At 45.4% G+C, this 12,573-nt stretch overlaps 1 protein-coding gene across 1 annotated transcript in view; it reads left to right on the forward strand.

The window, feature by feature from the left end:
• Positions 1–12,573, forward strand: part of PKHD1 (PKHD1 ciliary IPT domain containing fibrocystin/polyductin) — a 579,560-nt gene that overhangs the window by 87,621 nt on the left and 479,366 nt on the right. Inside the window, exons 31-34 of the mRNA XM_045294754.1 lie at positions 2,881–3,076; positions 3,820–3,887; positions 5,764–7,365; positions 10,955–11,098. Coding sequence (XP_045150689.1) covers positions 2,881–3,076; positions 3,820–3,887; positions 5,764–7,365; positions 10,955–11,098 — 2,010 coding nt within the window. The remainder of the gene's footprint in view (positions 1–2,880; positions 3,077–3,819; positions 3,888–5,763; positions 7,366–10,954; positions 11,099–12,573) is intronic.

The raw sequence follows: 12,573 nt of genomic DNA on the forward strand, positions 1-12,573 counted from the left end.
ATTGGGAAAACTGCAGATGAAGCAGGCATGAGAATATCTTGGATTGGCATGGAGTAGCCAAACTAGCGGGCATAGAGTCAACCCACCTCATGGTAATGTCTTACCTGTCTCAACTGTGCCTCATAGCTTTTCCATGGCTGCTTTTTAGGGAGTGGTACTGCTGGGTGGGTTGAAGCCCCCAACCTTTAGGTAAGCAGAGAGCCCATTAACTGTTGGCATCACCCAGGGACTCCTGCATGAATAAGCACCGGGTTAATGCTTTGTTGAAGTGAATGTCACTATTCTAGCAGCTACTGTAACTTCAGACTTCAGAGGAGAAGCAAGATGGAAAACTCATGAGGAAGTGAGGAGAAAGAAAGAGCATGAAGTTAATTGAGGCTGCTTTATGTACCGTGTGGTTCTGGATGCTTTCGTACAATAGTGCACTTAATCCTTACAGTGGATAATATGGGGAAGGCTTTCTGACTGTCTCCTTGCTGAGAAATCCAAGAGTTTGAGAACCCAAAGTGAGTTCCTTGAAGTTATACAGGTAGTTAATCTATGAGCAGCACTCTCACTGAACTATAGTCTCCTTTTTATTTCTCCTTTTCATTGGCTGTGACGTCTTGTAGGCACCAGCTCTGAACCAAACAAGCACCTACTGCTGCTGACTAGTGAGCCTGAATGAGACAGTAGGATTGCCCCTGTGAGTTTACAAAGTTGTAAATCTTTAAGGGAGCAAAAAGCCTTCCCCCCGCCCCCCCCAGAGCAGCTGGTGATTTAGAACTGCTGACCTTGTGGTTAACAGCTCAAAGCCTAATCCACTCTGCCACCAGGGCTTCCTTCTAGAGCTGAAAAGAGTCCTCAAATGTTAGTGGCTGGAAGAAGGAGCCCTGGTGATAGGATGCTTAATCACTCAGTTGTTAACTGAAAGTGGCTTCACAGGAGTATAAATGTTATAGCTTAAGAAATCCGTGGGGGCAGTTCTTCTCTGCCATATGTATGCTTTAGGGGTTGGTCTTAAATGGAAGGCACAGGACAATAGTAGTGAAAAGAGCTTTTGAGATGCTTTAGCCCCGAGGAAAGGTAAGTATGCTTACCTCCACTTCTGTCTCACATGTGCTTCTCCTGATAGAAACACCACGCGATTGCAGACTGGATTTTCTGACTTCTCTCCAGTGTGTCTTAGGGACAGGAAGAATCACGTCAATCTGATTCTTCTCTTGCTTAGAAACTTTTGGTGGTCTCCACAGTCCACTGAAGTAACTTACCCCCTTATGTGTGCCTTCCTTGGTCACCAGCCATTCAACCACCAGCAACTTTCCCTGCTCCCGCCCCTGTCCTGTTTCTACCTGTTTCTACCTGTCTCTCGTCTCCTAGTAAGCCACTCACTTTCCTTTTCTTCTCTCCCAACCACTGGATGATCAATCTGGAAACCATTATCAGACTGACATTTAGAATCGAAAGATAAATAGCGTTCTTTTGTTTCACTTCCTTGGCGGATTTATCTTTCGAATTTCCAGCACCAGCTTACACCATGGAGGCCTTTTCTGATATCCAGACGGTTATTTTAATTCAAACGACTTACTTGTTTTATGTTCTGGAATCGAACTAAGCACCCTGGTGGCACAGCAGTTCAGCACTTGGCTGCTAACTTCAACGGTCAGCAGTTCTAACCAACCACTCTCTATGGAAAGATGTGTCCATCTAATTCCATAACTAGACACCCTTGGGAACCCTATGGGACAATTTAACTCTGCCCTGTAGAGCAAATATGAGTTGGAATTGAACTCAACCGCAAGGGTTTGGTTTCTGAGAACTTCAACTTGAGTTATTTGGGCACATTCACATGAGGGCAGGGGACATGTGTCCTTTACTTTTGTGCCCCTTGCATGAAAAGGAATTTTTCTTTGTATGAAAAGGAATTGAATTGCAGAGTGCATAGTGTAAGAGCCAGTATAAGAAGCACTTGGCTGGGAACCAGAGGCTGGGGGTTTGAGGCAGTCTGCTTCTGTACAGATGATGCAGCTTTGGAAACCCAGAGAGGCAGTTCTGCTCTGTCTTGTAGGGTCACTGTGAGTCAGAACTGCCTTGAAAGCAATGGGTTTGGTTTTGTCCCTAGTAGGTTGTAAGCTGCCGAGGAGCAGGTCCTGAATCCCAGTGACTTGATGTCCAAAGGGGTTAGATCCCTGGAGTCCACAGAATTTTAATTGGCTGGTGTTTCAGAAAAGGACCGTCAGAACATTCTCCCTAGGAACCTAGTATACATGGTGTTTAGTACAGTGTATAATTAAACTATCATGGAATCGAAATAGGGGACAGAAGACTGAGCCGAGGCCTTGCCTTTTCCATTAATTAGCTTGTAGGCCTTGCCTGCACGGCCTTCGTTGCTGGTCCTCATATCTATCCCTACAGGCCAGCAGGATCGAGGGAAGATCAAAAGGGGTGATGAGAAAATTCTGTCATCTGCGAAGGACTGTTCTCACATATGATATTATGATAAGTAGGGCTCACTGAGGGTAGAGTTTTAGACTAAGACCAGTAGAAAAGAGAAGGGTAAGAAGGAGGATTCATATTACTGTTTGTGGTTAGGAGCACCCTCAGCCCTCTAAATTACTTGAATTGCCATTGCAGGAATATAATTTACTCTCTCGAGTACACTTGTTCTGACAAGTTTGCATTTTATGTCCTTGAGGTTATAGGCTAAAACTCCATTCAGACAGTTTCTTAAAATTCCATGGAAAAGGAAAAAAAAACAACATTACATTCTAAATTATGGAATTATGCACAGGGCTTAGCTTGTGTCTAATCATTTAAAACCATTTTGAAATGGAGTCGGTGGTTGACGCCATGGTCCCACATGGCAGAGAGACTAATCGGTTCTTCCGCACACACACACAGGAGGTGAGATCCTTTTCATCGGAACGACGTGGCTGGAGAACTCCAATGAGTTGGATGTGGAAGTCCATGTCTGGGATGCCTGGGCTCAGCTCCACGCACAGATACCTCACGGCCTGGAGGTGGTGCTGCCCCCACTGCCAGCTGGCCTCCATGGGATTTCGGTTTCCATCAATGGCATCAGCATTCGCTCGCAAGGGTGAGGTGGACACCTGCCAAGGCAGATCTGGTTACTCTCGTGATTCGGCGGGAGTATTCCATTGATACACCTTCTTCCCTTCATCCCCTACAGTCTGGGGATCAATATGAGAGTCACGACATTTGAACAGATCTTAGAGACCCTGTTGACCAGCACATTTCCAGGGATTTACTACCTAGGGAACAGGCACTTGGTGGAACTCAGATTTCCTGGCTCATGGTTGGAGTGTCGATGGGGTGGGCATGTATATGTGAAAAGAGGAGGGGCTATGTCCTAGGTTTTCTATAACATCATGTCGTGAGCAGTGAATAAATGGTTCATTATAATCATGTCTCCCCACCCTCATCATGCCCCACTCTGCTTTGAGGGCCCTGTGCACAGTAGTTTTCTAAAAATTCTTTTTATGTTTTCCTCTAGAAAATAGCTGAACTCTATGGGGTTGATGAGACTATGTGATGCTGGCCTAGGGCAGGCACCACCTGGTTAATTCCCCCACCATTTCCTTCTTTTGCTGTTGGTCGTTGTTTAGTGCCAGTGAGTTGACTTTGGATCAAAACAACCCCATGAACAATTACAATCGTCATATTTGAGACCATTGCTAAACTTTGGATAGTTCACATGTATGTCCCTGCCCTCTCTCTTTTTCCTTGTCCCCCTCAAGTTATCCATCTCCTCACTCTTCCTTGTCCTCTTCTTCGGCCTCTCTTAGTTATTTTATAATGACCTCCCTCTATCTCTCCTAGGATCGATCTCCACATCCGCTATCTCACAGAAGTTTTCAGCATAGAACCCTGCTGTGGATCCCTTCTGGGTGAGTGGCTCTGACCTGGCTGATGTCTTGTATCCAGGGAGTCTGTTCCAGAGACACTCAGACTTCATTCCTGGGTTAATTAACCCTGCAGCAAGCCAGCAGTAGCCAGTGAGGCCGGTGATAAGAGCAGAAGGGAGTAGCCTTCTTCGTGATCTGTGAACTCAGGGGTGGACTTCGAAGGGTCCGGACACGTGCTGATTCCTTAGCCCAGTCACCTCAGTAAATGAAAGTTTATGAAAAAGACATGTGCCTAATTTTCCTTTTCCTAATGGAAAGAGGCTGTGGAATAGCACATCTCGGATAGATATTAGAAAAACCCGAGGATGGTTTCCTCTGTTAGTGTTTTCGGTTATGTGAGAAAGGGAGCAGTCTTTGGCATGTTTGTTTTTATCTCAGGACACAGATGAATGGCCCAGAAAGAGTTAGAAACCCGATGGGAAAAGTAAGGGCTTGATAAACAGGGAGCGTTCTCTACAATCACCAAAGAATTCATGCACTTGCATTTGAGAAATCACTGGGATCACTTGAGAAATACCACATGATCCCTTTTTGAGTCTAAAAAAAGGCCTCTTCAGAAGATGCTTGGCTCTGCCAAAGACCGGGTTATGTGCGCAGTCAATTAATGCAACCTCCTCCCTGCAGGTGTAGGTCTATGGTTCCTTGCCCAGAGAGCAAGACAAAACCCTAGGAAGATAGCAGGAAATCCACAGACATGACTCAGTGATGCTTTTAAAAAAAACAATTCATGATCTAACATATAGCATACATATCCTATAATACATCCCAATATCAGTTCTACAGTATGATGGATACGTATATTTCAAAGAATTTGATTTCTTAAATTAATGTATAAATTGAATCCCTGTGTGGAATCACAATTTCATGCTGTTGCTAGGTGCTGTAAAATCGAATCTTACTCACAACAATCTTATGGACCACAGAAGCAAACACGGCCTGGTCCTGTTTCATCCTCACAATGACTCCTGTGTGAGAGCCCTTTGCTGCAGCCACGGGTCGATCCATCTCCTCAAAGGCCATCCTCATTTTAACTGCCTCTCTACCAAACATGATGTCCTTTATTAGGGACGGTCTCTCTCGATAACATCGCCGGAATCCATGAGATTAAGTCTCGCCAGGCTTGCTTCTAAAGAGCTCTGTGGCGGTACTGTCTCCGAGATAAATGTATTTGTTCCTTTGGCAGTCTGCTCTGGCAACACCATAGCTCAAATGCATCACAGTTTCTATGGTTTTCCTTACCCCATGTCCAGCAAACATATGAGGCCATTGTAATTAGTATTAAAAAAACAACAGAACAAAACCATAAAACCAAAACACTCACTTCCACTGAGTCAATTCTGACTCATGGCTGTGCTGCAGGACCAGGTAGAACTTCCCCTGTGGATTTCATAGACTCTTCACCGGGCTCTTTCTGGGGGTAGAAAGCCTGGTGCTTTCAAACTGCTGCCCTAGCAATTAGCAGCCCAATGGACACCCACTATGCCACCGGGAGTCCTGCATCGTAAAGTATAGTAGATGCTACTATAGTAGTGAATCAGATGATTTCAAGGATTTTGATACTTCATTAGTGAATAGAAACAGGCCCTTTCAGGACATAAGACAACATTCACTGAAAAGTTGGTCTCAGTGACTCTACACCTCTCCTACAGAGCACCTCACATTGTTCAGTGATGTGCATTGGAGCCCGCATGGTCTTATACAATGGGGGCACATTTGAGGCTGTTGGGGCAGGTGAGAGAATTGAGGGCCCCCTAGCACCTAGCCTACCTTCCACTCTCCTTGGGGCTTACATAGGCACTGTGGATTGCTGGTTCTGAATCTCACTTTTGCATTTTGTTCCTCGATATTCCTGCTTTAGGCGGAACCATCCTGAGCATTTCAGGAGCAGGCTTCCTTCAGGACCCCACCTCGGTGCGGGTCCTAGTGGGCAATCGCTCCTGTGATATCGTGAACTCAACAGAGACCACCATCTACTGTGAGACCCCACCGGCCCCTCTACGGTCCGCTGCGGATGCCCTCGCTGTCGCCGCCCCCGTGCACGTCCGGATGGGCCAGCTGTCCTTCCCCCAGAGACCGTCCCCAGGTTCGACAGAGAAGAACTTCACCTTCCTGTACGAAGCAGCCGCCACCCCCGTGGTCACCGCCCTGCGAGCAGACCTCACGGGCAGCGGCCTGCAGCTCTGTGTGGAAGGGAGCCACGTCGCCCATTCGGCGATCCTTCTGGGGGGCTTGCACTGTGAGCTCCAGGCCCGATCTTGCAACGGGAGCCTGGCCGGATGCTCCCTTCCCTTCCGCGCCGTGGAGGCAGGCGTCTATCCTCTAAAGGTCCGCCAGCGGCCCATGGGCTTTGCTGACATGTCTGCGGTGGCCCAGCGACTGGTGGTGACACCTCGGATAACTGCCATCTCCCCAGCACAGGGTTCCATTTGTGGAGGGACGGTGATCGTGGTGAGGGGCCTGGTGCTCCGCTCCAGGAGGAAGGTGGTGCGGGTGGGTCTCTCCGGCCTGTTAACGTGTACCATTTTGGGTTGGAGTGACCAAACCATCCGCTGCCGGGTTCCCCGGGTGGACGACCCCTTGCTTGGAGCTTCCATCTCCCTGAACGTCACCGTTCTGGTCAATGGGCTGCTGAGCACTTGCCAGGGGCACTGTACCTTCTTCATGTGGGAAGAGACCACTCCCACCGTGAGTGCCTTCACCATGACCACCGGCGGGCCCCTCACCACGGTGCTGATTCAGGGGCAGAGGTTCGGTTCCACCTCCGACCAATTGATGGTGTTTGTGGATGACCACATACCTTGTGGAGTCAGTTTCTGGAACACAAGCCAGGTGGCGTGCCGGGTGAGTGACCTGCCTCCCGGCCCGCACTTCCTGTCAGTGGTTCACAAGACAAATGGGTATGCTTGCTGGAGGAACGTTTCCAGACGCTTCGACATTGTTCCTCAAGTGTCTCGTTACTTCCCCAAGACTTTCGGCGTACGTGGTGGAGGCCTCTTGACCTTGGAGGGAACGGCCCTGCGAGGGCAGAAGGCCACATCTGTCCACGTGGGCCAGCAGGCCTGCCTCTCCGTGAACATCAGCGCCAGCGCCATCCAGTGCATTGTCCCCGCAGGCAATGGCTCCGTTGTCTTGGAGATAGAAGCAGATGGGCGCTGGTACCGCCTGGGCATCATTGGTTACAGCCAGGCCGTCACCCCGGAATTGCTCTCTGTGTCTCAGATGGATGATGTCTTAACCTTGGTGGTGGCGCAGATCACAGGAGCAGCGCACATGGACGTTTTCATCGGGCTGTCACCCTGCGTGGGTGTCTCCGGGAACCACACGGTTCTCCGTTGCAGGGTGCCCTCGCTTCCTGCAGGGGAGTACCGAGTCAGCGGCTACGACCACCAGAGAGGGTGGGCTTCCTCTGCTCTCCTGCTCACCACCAGAGCGACTGTGACTGCCGTGACTGAGAACTTTGGTAAGGGTCCCCATGCCCTGGTTCTGCATCACAGAAACGCCACACACTTTAGAGTTCTGAACTTGATCTCCTCGCCATTCTGAAGGTTAGGGGGTCTGAAGGAGAAGTATCCACAGGGCCAACCTTTGTAGTTTGGTCTCCGGTACCCTTTGCCTCTCTCAGTCTCCTGCAGCCCCAGGCGTGTCTTGGTGTTCTTTTGCGCTTAGATAGACCCTCACATGCCATTTTCTCCGTGGGTACATCTGCTTTCCGGACCCTTCTACTGTTTTTAGGAGACCCCATCTTTTTTTTTTTTTTTTTTAGGCTTAGGATCCAGCTGACTGGTAGAATGTGACCATTTTACCCGATAACGTTTTCAAAGCAAAAACTCATTTCCCCAAACAGGTCCTGTTGCTGGGTGTAGAGGGTGGGGCTTGACCTCATCTTTTGGGAACACAGATCACAGCATAAGTCAAGCAGAGGGGACAGATGAGAAGGGACGCGCACTTGGAAGAGGGAGGGAATCAGTCGTCTGAAAGTTAGAAGGAGAAATAAGAGTAATTGATTTCTTGCCATCTTGGTCTCCTTTTGAGAGGTGTCTTTTTGTGCACCACCTCCAAGATTTTTATCAAGGAAATTGCGTATATTCTCTACGTGTTTGATTTTCATTTAATCTAATATAGGAACCTGATTTAATTTGTTTTAACTCAAATAACATGTGTGCTCATCATTTAACTACAATCTAACTTCATCTGTCTTTAGGTCAATAACCCAATTTGCATTATTTTAAACCTATGAAATATAGAGTTTTATGAGTTTATAACATTTCAGAAATCAGACTTTATCAGTAATAAGCCCATGGCACAGTGCCATTGCATTTGAATTTTCCCCCTTTTAGAATTACTGAAATAAAAAAATAGCAATTTTATTGCCACATAATTTATATATCATACAATTCAATGGCATAAACATTCTGAAAAGAGTTGGTCAATCATCACAATATTCGATTTTAGAACGTTTTCCTCATTATTGTATTTATTATTATTTGCCCCCAACTTCCTTGTTATAATCCTAAGAAACTACGAATCCAGGAACAATAGTCTCTAAAATGACCTCTCCTGGATTTCACATAAAGAACAATATATAAAAAACAAACAAAAATAACCCAAACTGAACAACATTAAGAAAATATAACACAAAAACCTCAATCAAAAGCAAGCAGAAAATAATAAAACTAGAAAAATTTTAAATGGGTTGAAAGGAAGAATAAATGATCAGGTTTAAATTACATCTGCAATGCACTCTGATAACAAGTTTATTCACGTCCCTGATCAGTGGTCAGAGGGAATTCACCACAGGTTTTATGCACATGGGGACTCTGTTAACAGATTTCGAGTTTTCTCTGTCATCCATAGCTTTCTGCAAACTAGTTGGTCAGCAGTTAAACTCTAATACTATTCCTTCCTTGAATCTTGGATTTTATTATTTACAGTCTTTGGATCACATAGGCTGGTGTGCTTCCTATGAGTGGACTTACCTAATGTCTCACTTGGATGTCTGCTGGTTTTAAGAAAAGCTTTTTGACTCCAGACCCTATTCTTTCTGATAACCAGTAGCTATCTGATACACTTTGTATTTATTTCTTCAGCATACTTTGGTATAGCAACCATATTTTCAGTGATTTTTTTCGTGAGGGTGAGTATTGAGTAGGGCTAGGTCATCAGAACTAATTGTTCTTGAACTAGGTCGGTGATTAAGTGCAAGCTCAAAATCTGTTCTCGTATCGATGGTTTATAGATGTCCCTTGTCCTCTCTAGAGACACCCTTGGGGGACATTATAAATATCCCTATGGAGCATATGTTGATTCTTCTATAGTATCATTAATTTAGTCAATGCTACAGAATTTAAAATACTGTTGAGAAAAGGAAAGTGTACATGTTTAGATGAAAGACTTGCATGGCTGGACATTATCAAACAAGGAGGGTTGGAGATAGGGCAACACTTTCAATGACACTCATTCACAATGGCAGACAATGCCTTATAGACTAAGACTCGCCATAAAAAAAGCAAAGATATCCATATTGAAATGTGCCTTACCTCTTCTTCCCCAATGATACTTTTGATTTTGGTGCCCCTAACATAGAAGACATTTCCTGGAAGAAATCCAGGAGCTCGAATCTTAGACTGATGAGGCACTGACCATGCTGTTTCTTTCTCTGGCTGCTGCTGGATGGAAAGCTTGGGTTCTATGATGATCACTCACTTTGTGGGGTAACACAGACCATGCTGTCCATATAAGCCTCAGATTCCTTTATTAGACAAAGGGGCTTGGACCTGAAGATTCCTAAAGTGCTCTTTCTACTCTCTGTGGGTCATGATTTAAAGTACTGAGCAGAGATAGGAAATGGACCCTTTCTCCAAAAATGGCATTCACGAGCTTGCCAGGTGGCTGTGTGAGTGCCAGGGAGGCTGGACCCTGAGGCAGTTGGTGGTTGAAACCCTACTGTGGACTAGAGGGTCCCACGGGTCTGAGAGTGCTGGTGAAAGTGGGGCTTCAACAATGACTCCTTTTCTGGTTCTCTGACTGAAGCAGAATGTTTTTTTTTTGGTTTTTTTTTGAGACAAGATCCCTCACACCATATTACCTAGAGCAAAATTGTTTTTGAGGACATCTGACAATACCCATCAAAGTTTAAAAATGCACTTTTCCTATGACTGAGCGCTTGCGAGTTTGTAACGAACTGTTACAAAACAGGTGCAAATGCTCCCCCTTAAATGTGCACAGTCCATGACAACACTATTAATTTTGGCCAAAATTTGAAAAAGGATAAGCCATTGAAATATTCATCAGTAGGAAAACTGCCAGAACATTGTGGCTTACTCATGTAATGGCGTTTTAAATAGCTTTAAAGAATGAGCTAGATCTAGATCAATTGATTGGGGAAAATATTTAACATATACTTTTAAGTCCACCAAACATCTTGCAGAATAATATGTACAGGATGATCCTATTGTATATATTTAAAAAGTTCCTAGAAAATTCTGGAGGGATTCCTGAGAACCACTATAAACACATACCCATGGGCCAGGGCATAAGTGGCCAGAGAAGCTTTCGGCTCTCGGTGAAGGACTTTAAAACTGTACCTGGCATAGGTGGCAGTGTGGGTTATGCACGGGGCTGCTAAATGCAGGGCTAGTGATTAGAAACCACCGGTCACTCCACGCGGTGAAAGAGGAGGCTTTCTACTCCAGGAGAGTGAGCATCTCTGAAACCCACAGGGGCAGTTCTACCTTGTCCTCTTCGGTCTCTCAGTCAGAATCGACTCGATGGCAATGATAGATTCGTACGTTAAAAGAATACCTGTTCACATAACAGGCTGTTGAAAGTGAACTTGCTCAGAGAAAACAGATTCCAGGTCCCAGAGGCCAGAACTTTGGCGAAGAGGAAACTGAGGTTATCAGAGACCTCAGCCAATGTGTGGGTTCCAGAGGGCTTGGGAAGAAGGATGAACAACAAGAAAGCAGGGGTTGATTTTTGAGTTGAGAAAGAGGGCTTTGCCTCACAGAGGCTTGATTATAGATCATCAACTTACAATTTTGTCTTCAAAGGTTGCCTGGGAGGAAGGCTTATGCATGTGTTTGGAGCTGGATTTTCTCCAGGGAATATCTCAGCTGTGGTGTGTGGTGCTCCGTGCCCAGTCCTGGAGAATGCTACTGTGTCTGCCTTCAGCTGCTTGGTTCCACCACTGGACGGTCAGTAAAAAGGCAGGATTTTAAAAATGTGTGATCCATGAGAATACTGTTTTGATTGATTCCATTTTGTAATTAGTATCATTAGGACTGATTAGCACGCTGAGCACTGATTCTTGATGAGTTTCTGGTAAAGCACATCAACTGTTGTTAGAGTATATATTAAAATGATTCTGTGGTCACATTTTGTCCTCATGTTGGGTTGATGGTAAATGAACAACTAACAAGGTGTCAACATTGCCCTTGACTGCAGTCAGACAGTGATGGAGCAGGTGATGCCGGGATCTGAATATGAGTTTCTGTGACAGCAGAGGCTCATGGAGGGCAGCACCTCCCAGCCTCATTCAGAGGCCAGACTATTGAAGACATCTGCCTGTAGGAGGTACTGATAAAGTGATAGAGTAGCTAGAGGCAGGCATTCTGGAATGCTGGCCTTGTGTACTTTTGGGGGGGCATTCTTATTATAGGCAAATAAATCAATGTTAACTTTACCCCGTTCTATAACAGGCCAGGTAATTACCTGATCGCCAATTCAAGCTACAAAGCACCATGATCACTCAACTGTTTTAAGCCATGTACCATGAGGCTAAGTATGGTACTGGAAGATGTGTCTGTGGGGTGGAGAGATTAGAGAGGAAAGTACTAAGCATTGGTATTCTCATGTGAAGGTGTAAAGACATGAGCTGTCACTCACTGAGTTAAAAACACAAAGAAATCCAAGGGACGAGATGATCATTATTACCATAGGACCGGCTCACCCCAGTGATTACCTTGTTCGCATAATCAGAGATCTTGTAGCTGTGCACTTAGAGACATGCCCTCCGTGCAGCACAGTCAATGACGTCCCTAAGTTTCTGCCCTGAACTGTGCGCATGGGCCAAGGATTTACCGAGTGATTTGAGTTTCCTATGACTTGAGCCTGTATAATAATGCCGGGTGGAGAATTCTATTATGAGAGCAGTTTGCACCCTCTTTCCTTAGACAAGAAAAAGAAGGAAACATAATCCCTATTTAAAACATAAGGAGGCTTCAAAAAGCGGATAAATATAATTAAAAGATGATAGATGGTCTCCAAATATTTTTTGAAGTCTCCTTGTTCAACCCAAGAGATTAAACATTCTATAATCATTATGTGTATAAGGAGAACATTATGGAAGAGAGATCGATTCTACAACAGAAAAACCTAAGATCCGTGAAGATGGAAGTGTATGTTTACATTGGGGTTAGCTTAATTCAAACATTTTAAGTGGTCAACTACTAGTGGAGAAGGTGGCAGTTTAAACCTACCCAGAGGTGCGAGATCTGGGTGAGCTTTTTAAAATTTATTTTTAAAATCATTTTATTGGGGGCTCATACAGCTCTTATCACAATCCATACATCCATCCATTGTGTCAAGCACATTGGTTGCATCATCATTTTCAAAACATTTGCTTACATCTTGGGCAGCTAACTGCCAAGTCAGCAGTTCAAAACCACCA

Source organism: Echinops telfairi, unplaced genomic scaffold (assembly GCF_000313985.2).
Source record: "Echinops telfairi isolate 266 unplaced genomic scaffold, ASM31398v2 ScPeMD7_3533;HRSCAF=4204_1, whole genome shotgun sequence".
Taxonomy (NCBI): Eukaryota; Metazoa; Chordata; class Mammalia; order Afrosoricida; family Tenrecidae; genus Echinops; species Echinops telfairi.